At 41.3% G+C, this 19,680-nt stretch overlaps 1 protein-coding gene across 1 annotated transcript in view; it reads right to left on the reverse strand.

Moving 5' to 3' along the window:
• Nucleotides 1-19,680, reverse strand: part of SHISA3 (shisa family member 3) — a 54,925-nt gene that overhangs the window by 34,819 nt on the left and 426 nt on the right. The window contains exon 2 of the mRNA XM_040555446.1: nucleotides 13,363-13,556. Within this exon, the coding sequence (XP_040411380.1) occupies nucleotides 13,363-13,556 (194 nt within the window). The remainder of the gene's footprint in view (nucleotides 1-13,362; nucleotides 13,557-19,680) is intronic.

A 19,680-nucleotide genomic window follows, 5' to 3' on the forward strand; every position in this document is an offset into this window, starting at 1 on the left:
ATGATAAAAGTGATCAATCACCTTAACAATAGTTAATAGCTCTTATCTAAAGCCATAATAATCCCAGTCTGCAGTTTGACTATAGCAAGCCATTACCCTATCAGCCCAGCCTTGTGTCTGAAGCAGCACTGTTCCCTCTCATCTAGCAGCCTGAAAGGACACCTTCCCATGGTCCCACAGCCATATTTCCACCTTCCTCGACCCCCGCAAAGTGATTTCTGCTCCTTTCTGACTTCCAGCCACCATCTTAAGACCTCACTTAGCACCCCTGGGAGGCTCTCACAGAAAGCCCCTTTCGGGTCCTTGAGGCCACCCCTTGCTGCATGGCAATTGTCTTTTACCTCACCAGAAGTCACATCAGTAATGGAGCCTTCCTTTTCAAACCCAGTCCCCTCAAGCCAGTGTGCCAAAACCAGCATGATCCCACTGGCCTTTGTGCCAGCCCTGAAGGACCTGCTGTTGGGCCGACACAACCTGTAGCATCTTGTTCATCGGCGCAGGGATGCAGTGACTGCCTTTCAAGCCCAGCTACTGCCTCTCTCACGGACCAAGTAATTACAGATGACACCACAACTCTGGGAAGAGGAATGGTAATTCCACTAAATTGTCTCTGCTTCTCTGCTATGCCTCAAACCCATTTTTGCTCATTTCTAGTTAAGCTCCTAAGTACATTGAATATTGAAGGACTTTTTCATCTCTAAAGTTATGAGATAAAATTCTCTGAGAAAGTGGGGACATGTTGGTGGGGTTGGTGGGACATGAAGATGTGGCATATTTTCATGTCATAAAAAGTAAACCAGTTAGTCAGACACACAGGCAGGATGGAATACTGCCATTTATGTACCAGAAAATATTTGTCTTTTTTCCATAGGATTTCAGAGAGCAGCAGGATCTTCAGCAACCTGTAGCTCTGTTCTTATTACTGCAATCTGCACGTGTTGTGTGAGACTTGTTCCTGTTTTCACACAGACCTATTGTTTCACTAGTAAACCAAGCGGGGCCCTTGTCGTGCCTATCTGGGGGACAGAGTTCACTTTTGGTTAATGGTATTCCTCAATCACTTCTCTGCAGCTTTATGACTGCGAGCTAGTCCAGCCTACCAGCCACCTGCAGGGATGAAGTTATGAAAGGAAAAAATAATAATAATGATGGAATTGCCTGCTGAGATAAGTCTTCTTCTGTAACTATACCAGCTTTGGAGAGCAACACAGACCTGTGTCCTGAGACAAAAAAAGTAAAGGGCACCACGGAGTGGGGGGTTCAGTAGCCCAGAATGGACCAGAGGTGCACACAGTCTCCCAAGGCTTGAAAAGTAGTAGAGCTTCAAAGTACGTTCATTAAATATCATTTCTTTAAGTAATTCAGTTTAAAATGGCCATTTGATTCATTTAATAATGGCCAGAAAGAGAAGGAAATCAACTCACTAGTGCTGAAACATAGGTGGGATCATAAACAAGGTGAAGATAGGACAGAAGGACTGTGAAAGTAGAGACAAATTTCTCAGGTGAGATTAGGAAAACTGGGTGCAGAATGGTGGGCTTGCTGCTGAACTCTGCCCAGGAGCATAATTTGTTCCTTTGGTCTAGTACAGCTAGCTTCTGCTCAGCTGATACTTGAGAAGACACGATATGGGGTGACAGACACTATTGTGGCAAAACTAAGGGACCTTCCTGGATGGCACTGGCACATCACACACCCTGTATCTTTGACAAGGTCCTTGTTTCCAAAAATGTCGCTCTCTGAGAATCAGACTTTACCTCTTACGTCCTTACACTTAATATATCAACAAGTAACCACAGGTTCTCTTTTCTCCTGCAATGCCCAGAAATTGTATCTGCTCTGAAGGGTTGCTTCACTTACTCTGTGATTCAATAGCAATGACTTGACTAGTTGCTCTTTTGCTTTCTGGTTTAGGGTGAGGAAAAAACCTGTCTTGGAAGCACTAAAAGTAGGACAAATAGATTTATTCAGTTTTACTCTGGGTTTCTTTGCTTCCCTCCCTAGTTTTTGGAAGATATACTCAAATTCTTACCAAACAGATTTAGTCTCTTTTCACTGTAATAGCCTGTAACTGTAATTCAAAAATAGATCCCTCCCCACACCTTTGGCACATCTGCAAATCTTTTTTTTTTTATTTTTTTCTTAATTTATTATTTGCTCATACATTTATTTCACACACTCCCTTGGTAGAGATAAGCTTCCCAGTGTAAACCCCAACATTTCCAGCTCATTTCCTTCTGCCTTTGGCTTTTATCTCCATGATAATATCAGTGTTTCTGGCCCCATAGCAGCTTGTCTACCTGTGTCCAACTTAAAATTCATAAATGTTCCGTTTGATTTCAAGCTAATATTCCACTCGTCTTCTGCAGCAGCATCCATTGTTCAAAGAAGGAATAGCTCTGAGCTAGTGATACTGTTGTCATCTTCTTTGTCCATTCTGTGCACACGCTGCTGGCGTACGCAGTCTTGCAAAGTAACCTAATCCATTTCAGTTTTGCATATCTTCCCAAATATCAGGCATTATCTTTGCTTACCTTGGTTTTCAGTGCATTTCTACATGGTATTTTTGTTGGCCACGACTGTCTGCCACTCTCTTTTCATATAATATTCTGGATTGCCTTACCAGCCACAGTGTCACCTCCATAAGAAATAATGCAACTTCAGTTACTGCCTTTTAAAAATGTTATTTTGTCTGCCACAAATTAATTCTGATTTCTCAAACAGTTGTTCCTGTGAGCATTTTTGTCTCAAATTCTTGTCATGATCTTGTCCTTTACTAAAGACGTGGGACCCCAGAACTGTCTTTTTAGCATTAAATGTATCACTGGCTATGTTTCTCTGCTTTGACTCTTGGATTTTTGAAGACAGACACACACACACACACACACGTACAAGCATGTGTATATATATACTATATATATAGTGTATGTATGCAATGTTAGCAACAGGTTTTACTTCTGGGCAGGACAGTGTATCTCACATTTCCATGTACAATTTCCCATTGATCTCTCCAAGAGAGAGTTAAATGAAAACTATTAAGCACATGAGCTGCCTCAGATCAAAGTGTTGCCAAAAACAAAATTGCCTTCTAATTATCTTCCTGTTTGCTGGCTTCCATGTCTTGTGGATGGTGAAGTGAGATGGAAACCATCCCCAGGTGTCTGGCAAGTTTTCAGAGAGTTTCACCTTGTAATGTTCAACTTCCAGCCTTCTTCTCATGACGCTTTCTTAGCTGCTTCTCCTCCTACTACCCTGTGCTCTTCAGTAGTCATGCAGAGCCAAAAAAACAAAAGAAATGCACAGTATTCAGTACCCAAGTTTACCTGACCAGCTACCGCCACCACTGCTGCATATCAGCTGGTCTAAGCTGGTTCATGTGGAAAGCTTCCCTACAGTTTAAACCCCACAGAGTTTCTTGCTTGAGCAAAGCAGCTGTGGTGTTGACGTGAGGCCTCACGGGGCAGAATGGACTTTCTAAGTCCTGGGGCCCAGCAGAGCAGGTCACAGTGAGAGAGTACCAAGGTCATAGTGTGCTATCCTGGGCTGGCAAGTGCCTGGAGGCCCATGAGCTCCGACCAGCCCCTCGAGCACTTGGGCTATTGGGAGATCACACGATCATGCACTGCAGAACTTTTTCAGTTCCTCCAGGTCGGGTGAACTTGCAGCCATATTGTCCAGAGGCATCAAACAGGACAGCAAATTTGGACTGGTTTAGGGAAACCAGGCACTGGTAGTTATACTCCGTCCAGGCCAGGCCCAGTACAAGCCCTGGGGATTGTCCCTATGCTTTATTGCTGGCAGCAATGGACTGAGCTGTGCTGCTGGTCTCCTTCTACAGTTGTCCCTTCCCTGCAGCTTTGCCCTTCTGCCCTGCTTTTCCATGCCCAGCCCCATCCTTCTCCTTCAGGATCCTCTCTACAGCTTGGGTCTTCAAGAAGTTCCTCTCTCACAGCTCTTTCACAGCATCTCCCTCACCTCCATCTCATCTTGTTTTCCTGGGGGCTGACTTTGGCTTTTGGCTGGCTGACATGGCTCAGTGCTGAGGTTGAGCTCTGCCACAGGCAGTGAAGCCCTGCTCATGCTCATTCTGCCATTGCCACAAGTACTAATCGAATTAATGCTTCATAACAGAGTTGGTTTTGGCTGAGCCAGATGCTTTTAAAAACAAATGTTTCAGGGGGATACTGGTTATTCAATTAGATTGCAGGCAAAGCCAAGAACATCATTGAAATCTCACTTCACAGGCTGATGTAGAGAAGGCAATGGAAACATTTGGCCCCTGCAACAAGACTGCAGCCAAAACAATCCATCCAGTGAAAACTTGTGAGATCTAACATTTTACACATAAAGACAGTGGTCAAGATAGGACTGGTAGAGAAAGTCACATACATTATCTAAACTGAGTCTTGTGGCTTGTGAAAGATTTAGAGTTATTGAATACCAGTCTTCAGACCACGGACACCACATACACCTCATCTTGAACAACCCCAACGCTAAACCTACTCTGGGCAGGAGCTCTGGTATGTGATGTAGCCCCAGAACTTCCAAAAAAATGTGCCACAAGGACAATAACAGGATTTCATTATACACAGAGGATTTACTTCTATCGCAGTGGTCCTCCCACTTTACTTTAAAATCCCAAATTAAGAAAGGCCACTTGAGACACTGGTTCTTAGATGTTGGTGCTGGGACTAATTCTTTTTTATTTAAAAAGGAGCATTTTATTAAAAAAAAAAAAAGGCAATATTTTTTTTGTCTTCTCTGAACAGATACTATTTAATCAAACTTCTCATCAGTGTCATTCTGAATAACAACAGTCCAGTGGGAACTTACAGCATCCTGAATTAAATCAAGTATTATATAAATAAAACCAAGGTATTCTCAAAGTAAATACAACTAACCAGTTTTAAAATGGAAACTGGTTTTCCCTTTTTAATTGGGGTGACATTTTGCAAGGCCATTCCTGGGCGAGTTTCATATTCTTCCATTCTGTTCTGCTTTTCTTATTTGTATAGTGTTACCAAGGCATATATGAGATACGTTTCAAAGTACAGATATCAGCTCATTTACAGCTAATTATAATAGGCAAGTGGTGCAGTAAATGGAACACCCGATTTCCTCCCCTCTTTTTTTTTTCTTTTGGTTGAAGCTTTTGTGATGTTCTCCAGGTGACTCCCATGCATAATGTAACACTAGCAATGCTGTTTGCATAATAAGCTATTTTCTACCACAGAAGCAGAAACATTTTATCACTATAGAGAAAGCTTGGATTATGAATACATTTTCATATAAGTTGACTTATGTGAAAATTACCAATAAATGCATTCTAGCCATAAGTAAAATGTTTGTTCCTACTTTAAGGAGCGGTATGATTTGAAACTTAGGGGGAGGGGAAATACATATCCCACTATGGGAAATTATTTTATTAATATGATTCAAATGTCAGAGCTTGCAGTCACCTTTCAAGGTGCTGAGCTCCCTTGGTAGCCTCCGGTGGAGTCAATAAGAGTGGAAAAGGCTCTGCACCAGACAGAAGCGCTCTGCATCTTGCCACACTGAGCCACCAGTTCTGGAGTGTTTAATGCATAATAAAAATCAAACCAAACCCTGCTCTGACCTTGCTCTGGCACCTTCTGCAGTCTCCAAAACGTTTGTTTGTTGCCCTCTCGTTTAAAATGCAGCTTCATTTTCATATTGTGAGGTAGATGTTTCTTAATTATTCTTTATTTAAATATATTTATTTGAATTACAGCACCATTTTGACCGAGACCAGGAGTCTCACCTACCTACCTGTGATACAAGGAACAGAACCTCTACAAAACCAGTCCAGCAAACACCAAAAGAATAAGCACCTCCATGCATAAGAGCAGCCCCTCTTCACTTCCATACCGATGCTGAAATATGGGTTAAAAGAGGCTCCGTGTGGCCCTACACCCAGCTCGAGATCAGTACAGGGTCACAGCTCACTTGTCTGGCCACGGACAAAATATGACCCAGATGCATATAAAGCACCAGCACCAGCCTCGAAAACCTGAGGCCCTTGAGACTAAGCGGGTGCCCTTTGAAACCAGCAAAATAGAGGGCTTTGGATCCGGCCATTTGCATTGGAGGGTGTCCCAGAACCAATTAATTGCCGTTCCAATGGTGTTTTTGATGGGATAGGGTAAAGAGGCATTCCTCGGGAAGTGCTGGAATGTCTCCCTGTTCAGTGAGCAGCCAGTCCCACAAAATACATGCTGTAAGCAAGCCCTGATCCCCCTGCACCTGCAGGGACCTTGGTGGAGCTGCTGGGCACAGCTCGGTGATGTCCAGGTGGAAACAATCACACCCCTACCTTTGAAACAAGGAATGCATGCACGCCTCCATTTTTCAAAGCTATGTATGGTCCAGATCTCCTGCTACTGTAAATCAAGGTGGTTTTACTGACACCAGAGGAGTTCTGCTGATTTACTGATTTACGTAAGCGGAACATCTGCTCTAATGCTGGTGCAAGATTATTTCTACTTAATAGAGATACCTCACAAAATAAAACTTTATACAACATGTCAGTGGCTCTCAACTCTACAAAACTTAAAAGCTAGCACGATAGCTGGTGTTGGGGGGGAAGTGGTGGTAAAGATTACTGCAAATGAACAACTCTAATAACACTTTTTGCATCAAACATCATTGCATAGTTGTAAACATTGCTTAATGTCATAATTTTCCTGCAGATTTCACAAACTTCTGCAAAAACATTGTCTGGAGAAATGCATTGATTTCATCTGTGTTATACCACACAGGCTGGTGTGAATTTATTTGGTTTTTTTTTTCCAAGCATCTGTTTTTTCCTAAATACCTTCCAGGTGTATGCATTTCTCACAGAGCAAGGGATATTTGTATAAAAATGTGGGTTAAACCCTTCTCCAAAGGAGGAGGTACACACCTGATTCCAGCTTCCCTGAAGTTTGCTGCTCAGATGGCAGCCCCAGCCCAGGAGAGGGGCCAGCCCTGTGCCACCATCCAAGCAGCATGAGTCAGCCCAGCCCCTGCCACCAGCAACCTGTGTCACATTTTCAGCCCCTCTCAGGTGAACATTGAACATCAGCAGGTTTTGGCTCAGGATCTCTTTTGATGGGTAGCATACATCCTTGCATGCCTCTTCTTCCTGATGTCTCTTTCCTGCTAGCTCTCCCTCCATACCCAGGAGACTGGCTAATACAGCTGAAGATGCCCTAGTGAAGCTTCTTCCCCCTTGAGACATCTGTCCGCTCTATGTTTTGCAAAGCCTGTTGCAGTCACCAATGCCATGGCAGTTCCTTTGTCTCCACTTGTGGGTCTCTGAGCCAAAAAGAAGCTCTGGCACAAAGAAGGAGCAGCCCAGGTTAACCAGTACAGGTGTTGCAGTGGGTGCCACCGTGAAAGCCTTGGGCAAGCTCCCCTACCTGGTCCTACCTCCTGGATAACACTTCTGTTGCTAATTCACAAAGTGACACTAGCCCCTATATTTTTGTGTTTTCCGTGCAAAAACATTAAAAGTTATATTTATTTTACTACCATTACATCAATTCTTGCCTCTAAGGTAGCAACTAGTACTGTTGCTGGAGCACAGGTTCAAGAAATTAAACTAGTTCACATTCAGACGAGGTGTCATGGAGATTAAAGGTGGGAAGCAAGCTACAGAGCAGGGGTGTTAGATCATGCATTCTTAGTTACACATTTACTATATCTATAACAGCTCACTTTTCTATTTTAAACCCTACTAAGTGGAGACTATTTAAATGTACTGCTGTAGTAATAAAGAAAAGGTCAACTCAATGTCTGTCTTGGCCATTAATCAATCTTGCCCATACTTTCTAATTATCTTGATTGCCTGATTGAATGAAGCATGGGACACAGATCATCTATATGTTCGTTGGTTGTATCTGCTCTTGGCACTTTTTTCTTGGAGACCAGAGAGGATATTTCCATATGGCAACTTTTTTCAAAAAGAACCCTGACTTCTCCCTCTGATATCCAACCCTTTTCCTTCCTTATCTCTCACCATTTTCAGTAGCAATTTTGACTGTTCTCTGTAAAATTCTGAAGTGTCTTTAATCATCTCAGGCAGCAATTTTGTGTTGTGTTTTTTTTCCTCTCCTTTTCAGTAATCTGGGATTCCCAGCATTATTCTCTCTCTCTCTCTGATTATGAATTGTAGCTTTTTATTTTTAGAGGGAGCTTAATGCAATGCAATAACACACAAACATAGGAACAAATTACGGACATGAAAAGATTGGGTTTTTTATAATGGTAATTCCGTTTTACTCCTGGGTGCCCCATAGCCACGAGGGACCCCAGAACTTCAGCAGGAGCATCCAGATAGCTTGTTACCAAGGCACCCGGGGCTGCACAGCAAGATCTCCATTCCCAGGTGACTTGAAGAGCCTTGGGGAAGAGAGTGGCAGGGGACAGGCAGCAGGTCACATCCAGCTTAGATCCAGCCCAGGGGCTAGAAATGCATGGAACAAACGGGGCAGTTGTGCAGCTCCCATACGAGCTCTGGGAGGTGGTTAAGTCTCAGCTGTGCTCTGTGGAAAGTACCAGGGAGACAGGAGACCTGCAAAGATGGAAACAGCTTAATGCTTCCGTGCTGAACTCAGTGGGACACTGGGATGTCTGAAGAGTGCAGATCTGGAAGAATCTTGCTGCCACGCTTATCCTACTGGCTCTTCTGGCTCCCCCTCCTCTGCTTATTAACCACCCATCATATATACATACATACATCCTCCAACTGAATATCTAGAGAGCCTAGGATTCTGATTTTCTTCTTTTTTTTTTTTTTCTTTTCTTTTTTTGAGCATTTTGTTGGAGCCAGCTACTGATTATATACACTGCAGAGCCATGCTGGCAGCACTGGTGGTACCTTGCTAGATCTCACCCCTGGTAAATGGTGCCCATTGCTAGAAGTAAACAGCACATTCAGGTTAGCATGAGTTAAGGGAGATTATTGTTGTACGACTTTGTCACATTTTCTATTCTCCCTACGACAATCACAGAGTGATAAATGAAATGGTTCCTCTAATGGAGAATTACTAGGTGCAAAATTACAAACTTTAGTTTCAGTAATAGCACATTCAGGCAATATTTACATGACAAATAAGAAAAACCTCTGACAGAGGAATCTTTCATGTACTTGTCTGGTTTTATCACTCCGCTCACAGTTTTATCTTGCATTTAATCATATTGCCCTTCATCTGCCATCCAGTAGCCAAAGTACTAAAATAGCCTTAATCTCTCTGTATCTCATTACAATGTGAGACTATGGTTTTGCAAAACTTTCTGTTAAGTATGATATATCTCAGCTGCATAAAATATATGCCCAAAATGCATACAGTACATGGAATAGTACTATAAATTCTAGGACCATCTTAAAAGCAAAAGCCCTGGATAAAATGATGCAGAAAATACAGACTGATGGATAGGTAAAGTGTTATTAATAGATCATAAAGACAAATGAAAAATATCAAATGCAATCTTATTTAATAATGAACACAGAGAAATACACATCAGTGGGTCTAATGGCTCAAGACTTACCTTGAAGATTGTACCCTTCCTTCCTGAGAGCATATAAGTCTCCATGACATCTGTTTAGGGCAAGTACAACTGTGAAGGAAACGTTTTGTTTTTCATCTCTAAATCTGTCGTCAGAATGACATAACATATTTTCAGGCCAGCACAACACGGCACAATAAGTCAACAATATTTATAAAGATCGCTATTTACTTGATTAACTCCTCATCAGTTTCAGGCCATAGATATTCAGCACTGCATAGCTGTGGGCCTGTAATTGGATGTGATTGTTGTCACACCTTTGTGTTAAATATACTCTTCACCTGCCTGGGATTTGCAAGTGGAAATCCCTTTAGGCAAATGTATGTGTGAATAACTAATTATTATTATTGCTGTTATTTTAGCCTTGGCTCGATGGAGATTTACACTCTGAGGTGTAAATGGCAAAATGCAAGTGGCACTGTGGAACTCTCTGGAATGACCGAATTCAGGCTCCAATCCTGCCCTGCAGATAGCTGGCAATTTATTAGTTACACATTGCATTTGTCTACACCGGCTTCTGTATATTTTAAGATCTCTGCTTTTAAGTATCTCTGAGACCCCCGTTGTTTCAATTACTTGTCACTGTGGCCTGAGGTATCATTACTGTGCTGAGGATAATAAACAACCCCTCCTATCTCTGTTGCTAGAGCTGTGACTAACTTAGCATGATCAAGAAGCAGCATAGGATGGAGAAGTGAGTGCCATATGGTGGGCAGGTGGTCCTAAATCATATTCTGCTCTGCTAGCTTTGCTATATGGTCTTGGGAAAACCCCTAAACTTTTTTTTTCTTTTTATTTTTGTAAGAACTGAGCACTGCATAAGTCCACAACATATACTAGCTGTGAAATATTGCATAGTGGTGTTGAAATTATATGTCCTCTGCAGTTTCTTTGTTGTAACAGGGTTCAGGTATGATGCTAGGAATAGCAGGAGTCTATTTAATATAGCAAATCTAGAAAAGAAACATGGAAGAACTAAGCTTCAGAGACATTTCATTTGTATTAGAGCATGTGGCTGGACATCAGTGCACGTTCTGACGGCAATAGCTTTAAGACTTAGGGATTGGGGTGCTTCTCTTCTCACACAAAGTCTTATTGATTTACTGAGTAGCAGTTTTGATAACAGTCCCACAGCCCAGCTACTGAAGTCAGTTTGGATACATCTTCACCCAGTTCTTTCTGTGAATATCTTACTAATGCTCTCTCCCTAACTTTTTATTTTCTCACAGCCAGCATTAACATTTTACCCATTTAACATAGAATTTGGGCCGTGTAACTTCTACTAATTCATTATAACCAGGCTCATCCTGTTGTTTTTACAAGTCCTGATCTACAAGAACTGTGCCAGCCCTAAAGAATGCTCAGAGTTACATCTCATCCATGTCTGTGCATCATCTAACTTAAATCAATTTAAGGGCAAAGAGTTATGTCCTCTTTTATTTGCTTTAAATGTATGTATACGATTCCACAGAAGTTAAGCATAAAGAGCTCTTTCCTTTATGGAAGAGCAGAAAAAAAACCACTCTGTAAACTCAGAGCTCACGCAGGATCCTGCTGTTACCATCCTTGCAATCATATCTTTCAGCTAATTTGTTCCCATTAAGCGTAATGTTACAGGGAAAAACTGCTTTGCAAACATTTAATGGCTTCTATCAGTCTGCACAAATGAAACCATAAGTTCCTGCCTCCTTAAGTATCTTTGTCATTCCTGGTATTCAAAAGAAGCCCTCTCTGGTTGCTCCTACCTGCAGGTGCAAGCTCCTGAGATCTCAGGTGTTTGAGCATTGTTTCTTTTTCTGTTGCTTTGTGGGCAGACCAACTCGTAGGCTCAGACTGTGAACCACACAGATACATCACAAAACCATATTCTTTCCTTATTCTTCCTGTGATAGGTTACAAGCACAGAAAACTTTGGGGGTAAGAGCAGACAGAGAGCTGAGATCTCATAAATCTTAAAATGCCCAGTGTGATTTGTTAAAGGACAGGAGTCAGTGTCCAAAATCTCTGATGCTGCCCTCCCCTGTGAATTTTCCAACCCCGGATTGTTTGCTTGGTGGGATGAACCAGTAAATGAAGTATCAAAAAATTAAAAGAAAAACAAGCAGGAGAGTAAATATAAGAAGAAAAGAAAGATGAAAGATGTACAAAGAGGAATGTAGAAAGAGGAATGTAAATATGTTCATCTTGTTGCTTTTCATTCTGGAATAAGGACTGGTTTGGTCTAAATAGGGGATTTAACTAGTACCAAGTTGGGACTGAATTTATAACAGCAACAAACTGGACAGAACCGTATGAACAGTGCTCATGGACAACAATGCCTTTGTGCTTTGTTCCTGTGATGTTGTCACCTGCAGGGTGAGTGACAAATCCTGCACACAGTCGGCACTGGAAGTTTGAGTCGTTACCACAGGATCATAATTCCTCTCACATTTATTTTTCCCCTCCCTGCCTGAAAATCCTATTGTATGAGCCACTGTAGCATGGCAGGCGTAAGCATCAAGCTTGTTTTTCTCCATGTAGAGAAAGTTAACTCCTCCCTCTGTAAAGACAGCCCAGCTTTTTTTATTTGACACCTCAGCCAGATGTAATCTTGAGATGTTACAGACGTTTTACAGAACACAAAATTAAGAATTGAGGCCTTAAAAAAAGTGTTGTTTTTATATTGCTCTATCTGCAAAGGCATGCAGAACCTCAGACTTCAGAAGGAATAAATATCACTAATATATTTTCTAAACTGTCGATGATTTTCCCAAAATAACCTTTGTACATACATAATCTTTTAATTATAGGTTATTTCCTGTTAATTATATACAATATCTTGCTGTCTGACAAGCCTTTCACAAAAATCTACTACCCCGAACTAATATTTGCTGATCTTTAACTGTATAAAATACTGACTCCCAAATTCAACAGAGTGAAATAACAGACCTTAGAGCTGCCAGTGGAATAACGCTGTCATTTCAGGCCTGTCAGCAAGTGCAGGAAGGACTGTTCTGCATTTTGGGAAAAGAAAGGACCATTTCTCTAGCAATTCAGTTTTTACCAACAATTGTTTAAACCTCATTAGCATGAGAAAAAGACTGGTAGAAATGAATTAGCAGTCACAGTGCAGGTGAAGCAGGCAGATAATATATGCAAGGTAAATGGAATTTATTGTGAATATTGTCTATCACATGGCTGTCATCTCCACCTGCTTTTTTCTGACACACACTTCCATGCTATATGAAAACAGCCCCACTTAAGTTTCCCTCTCCAGTCTTCTCCCATGCATTAGGCAGTGCTGTCATATATTAAGCTGCACACTTCGGCACAAGCTCGTGTGGGAATGCAACCTGTGCCTGGTGGGTGTCATCTCCAACACCCCTTTGGGCCCCTTTGGTCCACAGCTCCCAGGGATGCACATAGTCTCTCACTGGTCCACTGAGGGCATCCCATGCCAGCCAGAAGTGGGATGCAACAATCATATAATGAACATTTCTGGTATCTGAGTCAGAAGAGAAGCCACTGAGGCACAGCTATGTGTGCCTCTAACTGTGGGGGAATACAGAGAAGGATACAGTTGTACGAGTCTTCCACTTAGTTCTTAAAACATCCTGGTCTACAGACCTAAAGCAAGATCCTGCTAGAGCATGGAGCAGTGAGGAGGAGTGGAGTCAGGGACAGTCCTACAATGTTCTCAGGAGGTCAGATTATGGGCACGGCAATGTCTCCTGTAAGAAGTGGCTCAGAGGATGGGGTTCTCAGCTCGTAAATAGTGGTCACATCTTCCCTAGACAAGGGGCATGCACTCACCTCTTCTTTCCTTGTGGCTGGGATCCCAAATACCAGGTATTACCATCATCATCATCATCATCATCATCATTACTTTGTATGGAAACCTTGATAACTGCTACTCGTCCAAAACTTTGGTCAGCAGTGGTAGTTTGGAGGAAGAATAGGACGAAGATGAAACCTTCCAGCCTTTTCCAGGTAGACGCTCCCAGCTCCTAGTCACCAACAATACAGTGACTTCTTGGCATGGACAGCATACCCACGTCTCATATTTAATAATTAGCGCACACACACATGAAAAAAAAAAAAAGGAAAAAAAAAAGAGAGAGGGAGAGAAATATGCTGTACATTTTTCTCTGCTGCCTTTTGGGTGCATTACACATTGGACCTCCCAGGCAGTCAATGGTGGTGAGTCCCACAGCCTGACAGTGTGTGGCATATAAAGGCTTGTTTTAAACTTGCTACTTGAGTGAATGTTCCTCAGTTTTCCCAGTAGAAGGAACAGTGAGTAATCATTCACCTTTTCCACACCACTCATGGTTTTATAACACTTTGTCAGGTTTCTTTCAGTCATCCCTTTTCCAGACTGATGAGTCTATGTTTATTTAGAAACTCTTCATATGGAGGCTTATAGAAATCTGGCTGAGTCCTGCATAATTCACTTCACTCTTTGGAAGATGAAAAAAAAATCTAGATATTATACTGTATAATCTGAGAAATAATATTTGATCATGTAATTAGACTGTATCATAGGCAAATGCACTAGGGAACAGAGTTAATGTTGCATGTACAACCTTAATTTTATTTCCTGACTTTTAAATGCCGAATTAGGCAACTTTAACATTTTCTTAATGCAATTTTTGTATGGAATATTATATAGCCTATTACATATGCATGCATATTGAAATATGGAATACATTAGGCTGTACCACACAGATTATGGCACACACATCTGAGTACTAGATGTCAGCATCAGTCTTGATGGCAACAGCACAAACGAAGTTACACAGGCTGTTGCAGAGTGCTGCTCTCAATCCTTTCGTGTGTTACTGCCCTGTTGTTTATTCTCTATTTACTATAGGTCTTATAGAGCAGTTTTACAGAGAATTAGCTGTAGAAGGATTTTTTTTAAAAAAAATGAATTGATGCTGCTTTTTACAGCCTCTTTTTTTACAAAGCTAGCTTTATTCAAGTATTTAGGCTTCAGTAACTTAGGAGAAAAAGCACATCCTCAGAAGCTTTAAAAATTACAAAAAAAATGTAAAATAACACTATAAATCATAAGATAATGCTCCAAATGTATGATGTCATGCCTTTACTTCCTGATCTCCGAAGACCTCCCCGGGTGCAAAGACAGAACAATAGCAGGCTAGGAATCTCCCTTTTCAAGTAGGAAGTGTAAGAAGTCCTTCTCTAGCTACAAAGGGACACAAGATGATTGACTTCAAGGCTGACTTGTAAAGGATTAGACACTGTCCTTTCTGCATCTTGTTCTGCACTGTAATGTCAGGGTCTCTCTGAAGCTATGCGACAATTTTAGGGGCTAGAAGAAATTCTGTGCAGAGATGCATTGCTGAGTGAACTGTAGGGAAGACGCTTGGATGAACCAGAATGCAGGATTGATTGATGTAGCTAATCTAAATAATTCAATATTCAGTCATCAAATAAAAAATAAACTGCATCATACACATGTTGTCATGGATGTGTGACACAAAAGGGGGCTGTTGGACATGAGGTTTTATTTCCCTGGTCAAAGACATCTAATGCATGTCAGGATTACAAAAGGTTAATATCATGACAGGAGCAAGAAATCTACTGTCTTCGGAGGTTACTCTTGAAGAATGTCACCATGGACTGGATGGAATATACCTCTAATAAATCACAGCAATGTTCTTCCAATAAACTAAGTGATTTTTGAAAAGGGCAAAAAAATCAAATAACGTATTCAGCTAACAGGATTTGATCAGCCGATCATCTAGTGAATATTAAAAAAGCTGATCTGTTGAATAAATTATTCAGTGAAAGCAGGCAAAATTAACAAATTATGTATTTGCTGAACAACAGTTAAACTGTTCAGCATATATATCATAAAATATTTATTCATACATATTTATAAATAGTTCTTACACATTTCTTTTTTGCTTCATCCAGGTGAATAAAAATGCTTTAGTCTTTTTTTCTTTCTTCTGTGCAAAGTGGAAATAGCCTGTCTTCAGAAAGCTTGATCTCAGGTCAGCCTTTCACAGAAGTCAGCCTCATTTGCATTTTTAATCAGATGTCTATGTAAGTGAATCAGTAAAATCCTAACTGTGCAAGTGTCAGATTTTAATATTTAGTTTTCTTGTTTTCTGGATGTGTCTGCAAGAAATTGGAAAGAAAGAAAGGCCATGTCTGTGTACATACTTCGCCCAGTTGTATTTGTGCAATGTATTTTCTTTCAAATCCGGACAGCTTTCTTGTTACTTGTATTTTCCAGGAGTCACAATGTCTTGCTTTCATACATATATGTGGTCTGAAAACAACAATTAGATAAGCTAAAGCCCTTTCTTTGGAAAGAATGGTTTCCTCCATCATTAACAGAGCTGAGCAGGAGGGGGTTTTATCCCACTAAAAGAAAATGAAGGTCTTCCTTCAAGAGCCACTCTTCTACCAGATGAGTGAAAGATTTGGGTAATTTTTTAAATGTTAGTCCAGATTAAAATAATGTAAATTACCTAAATTCTCATCTCCTTTTCTTGTACTAAGGCTGGCAAAATCAGCACCCAAGCCAGCAGATATTTCTAAGGATGCTAGGGGATATAAGATTGCCTGAACTATAAATGAAGATATTTGGGGACAGAGCATTGGCTAAAGTAAACTGTCACTGCTCTGTTGACATTGACGGGCGTGTGTCCCTCCCACTTGAAGAATTAAACCTATTGTCACATAGCAAAGAAACAAGAATATAATAATGAAGATGCTGAATAATGACCAGGACATAGAGAGAGTCTCACGATACAGTAATCACGAGAGTAAAGCTGATATATGCTCCGGTTATTACCGTAGCATCTTCTGTGACAACTACAGACATACCATCTTTTTTTTTTTTCAGATTCTTTGCATTTAAACAAGTAAAAGCATACGTTTGTACAGGATTCCATTCATTTGAGGTGCTGTTCCAAGATCACCTCTGGATGTCTTTTGAGTGGAACTCGTCTGTGTGCAGAGGTGGGTGATGCAGCACGTGAATTTCAGCTTCTGCAAATAAAACATCCGCACATTCACCACTGAGCAAACTTGGTTTCACCTTTTTCTTTTTCCCCCTAAGGAGATGCAGCTTGTGATGGACATGTTCCCAGGTGCACAGCACTTACAGGGTGACAGAATTTCTTCTTGCTTGAAACCACAGTGGTCTCCTGGCCCTGCTCATGCACAATTTTGCCTTTTTGTACTTTTGTCTCTTTTTTATTTCTTTTAATATGGCATCTGGTTCTGTTTGTGTTCTGAAGATTTTAGCACCTCTCCCAGTGGAGTCATTCTGTGCTACACCACTCAGAGCACGAGCGAGGTCTCAGGGGATTCCAGGTTTTGCCCCTTGCTTTTCTCTTTTCTGGACTGGGACTGTAAGTAATGATTTTGCCCCCGAGGACAGCTTTCTGGGGGGTTTCCCACAGGATTACTAGCATTACTGCTACAAGATTATTAATGTAGAGGAAGCCCTTTATTTCATCTCCATTAAGTGTTTGAACTGTGCATTTAAGAACAAGTTGTTGTCATGATTTAATGTCAGTTTTAGGGGCTGCTTGAGAACGGAAGAGTGATGAAGACACATGCAGGGAAGATCTTACACCCTTCAATTCCTAACAGGCCCTATTTAAAGCTGGGAAAGGCATCTGTTCTGGGGTGAAGCACACCTTCAGCAAAGAACCAGGTGCAACTCCTGTGCTTCCAGCACCAGCAGTATCTAGTGGCTCTGCCAGACCTATGCTGTTCACCAAACTTAGTCAGCTGTGCTTTTGTAGACACGGCGTGACTGAACATGTATATCCTGTTGTGTTTGAACCACCATCAAACCGCCCATCTGGGTGAATTTAAGGAAGATCCTGCTTCCAGCTGTTTTACCCTGTCCAACCCATCTGTGTTTTAACCGTGACTGATATGCTCACCTTGCTTGACAAAATTCTCCTGAACAACCACCTAACTGTGTGGGTGATAGGTCCTAGGGTAATGCTTCAATAAAAAACATCAGTGTCTCTACTTGGGAAAAGCAAGGTTTTCTACTCTAATTGAGTTCTAGGTCACTGTGACTTCTGTCCTACAAGGACTGCCTTTCTGAATCCCAGATAATAGGTCTGAGAGTATAGGAGGTACAGGGAATAGGGGCACTGGTGGTAGTCACACTGGTTTGGTGGAGCAGCTTGATCCTCACCCTACAGAGCATTGGCTCCTTCAGTCCGCAGCAATCAGACCTTCAGAGGTGCTGCTCTCAAAGCCTGAAGCACCTCAAGAAGAGGTCTAAACACCACCGAGCAGTTATAAGCTGGCCAACATGACAGCACTAAGTTTGTGCAAGACCTTAGGGAGGGGGTGCTATTCAAAACCCAACCCAACAGGGCAGGATAAAGTTATGAATGTGTTCTGTCATCAGCCTTATTCATGACATATATCTAAAAAATTCTAAGCAACGGTCCCCTATACAACTTCTGCTGTCTTCAAACTGCTCTGTGTAAGCTACCTTTAATTAAAATGAGCTTTTCATATGTCCACAATTGGTTCCTTAAAATATTAATAATTTTTCCTACACTGGGTATCAAAGCCATTTTTCCTGTGTGTCCTTTAACTACATAACTACATTTAAATAATTCATTTATCCATTTTACAGCCCTCGGGGAAACCAGTTTTTTGTTGATTTTTTTTTTTTACACAATATGGTCCCACTTAAAAGATAGGGTATTTCGTCCTCCTACAGTTATAGGATATTTTCTGTCTTGCCAATGTTTACTCAGCACAAGAATCCAGTTAGTTATCATTTTATTAAGACACAAATGTAGCATGGAAATATGCGTCTGCCTGTGTATAAATGCCCTTTCCACTGCTCATCAATCTTGCACTAATTAGAAAGAGAAAAATATTTTAAAACCAATTAATGTCATTGAGAAGAATTCCAGTAATTCTCAAAACACAATGTAGCTGTGATGGATATATTTCAATTATTTCGAAGCATTTTCACAAGGAACTGAGTAAGCACAAAGGAGAACCAGGGGCTAAAAGCCCATGGCTCAGTGGACGACTCTCTGACATGGGATGTGGATTAAGGCTGGTGAGGCCAGTGATTCGTGTTCCCCCTCCAAAAGCTCCTGAGTCACCTGATTGAAGTGCAACCTTGACAAATATGCGCAGCGTTGTCTCTCACAGTTGGAATCACCAAAGAGGCTAAAAACAGAACCATGCGCTGCATAATCTCTAACCTCAGGGGACAACAAAAACAGAGAATTGCTGTGTCAATCTCATTTCCTTGTTAGGCTCATTATCATAAATGCAGGCCTTTGGTTTTGAATGCCACACTTCAATAACATTTACCTATCAACAGCTGCTGAAATATTGAATTCCACAGTCATCTTTTCCTTTTGATGCTCTCCCTTTTGTTTCTTTATCCATAAACATGAGCAACTGAGCTAAGCTTAAATTAACTAGCTGGGGTTAAATGTTTAGGGCAGCAAATTACGGCTAGCCTGCTTGCAGAGTGGTTTAGATTACAGGGGAGAGTTGCCAATCTCAGCTCTCATCATGTACTCCAAATGTGCAGAGCAATATTGGCAGTTCATGGCCAAATCCTGCACGCTTTCGTTAGCACTGTAGCTCTGCTTCCATGAATAAGTAGCGCAAGATTTAGCCCCTGCTCGGAAGATAGAGATGAATCACACCTTTGTTCTTTGAGTACCTCACGGTACCTTCAACACAGGCATGTTCAGTGATTGATAGCCTGTGTCTAGATTGGGTATTTTTCTATATACTGACAAATATTCTCCTCGCAGTGATTTCTAGGAGCAGGAGAGCATATATTGCAGCAATGCTGGGTTTCTTATTTTTCGTTGTGCCCTTTGTCTTTGTTTTGAATAGCTTTTTTTTTTCTTTTTCTTGAGGGTCAGTTCCTCCCCATCCTTTTTCCACTCACTCAGAGTACTCTGAAAAAATCCTGTTACAGATCTCAAACCTTTGTTGTCAGTAAACCAAGAGAAACTTGCATCAATAAACAGGTAGGCAAAGACTCAGTCATTGCTTCAGGGTCAAATCCCAAGTGGTTGCGCAGTCTAAGGGAAATTAAGGTGTTTGGCTTTCTTGAAATGAGCTGCTGGTATC

Source organism: Cygnus olor, chromosome 4 (genome assembly GCF_009769625.2).
Source record: "Cygnus olor isolate bCygOlo1 chromosome 4, bCygOlo1.pri.v2, whole genome shotgun sequence".
NCBI lineage: Eukaryota > Metazoa > Chordata > Aves > Anseriformes > Anatidae > Cygnus > Cygnus olor.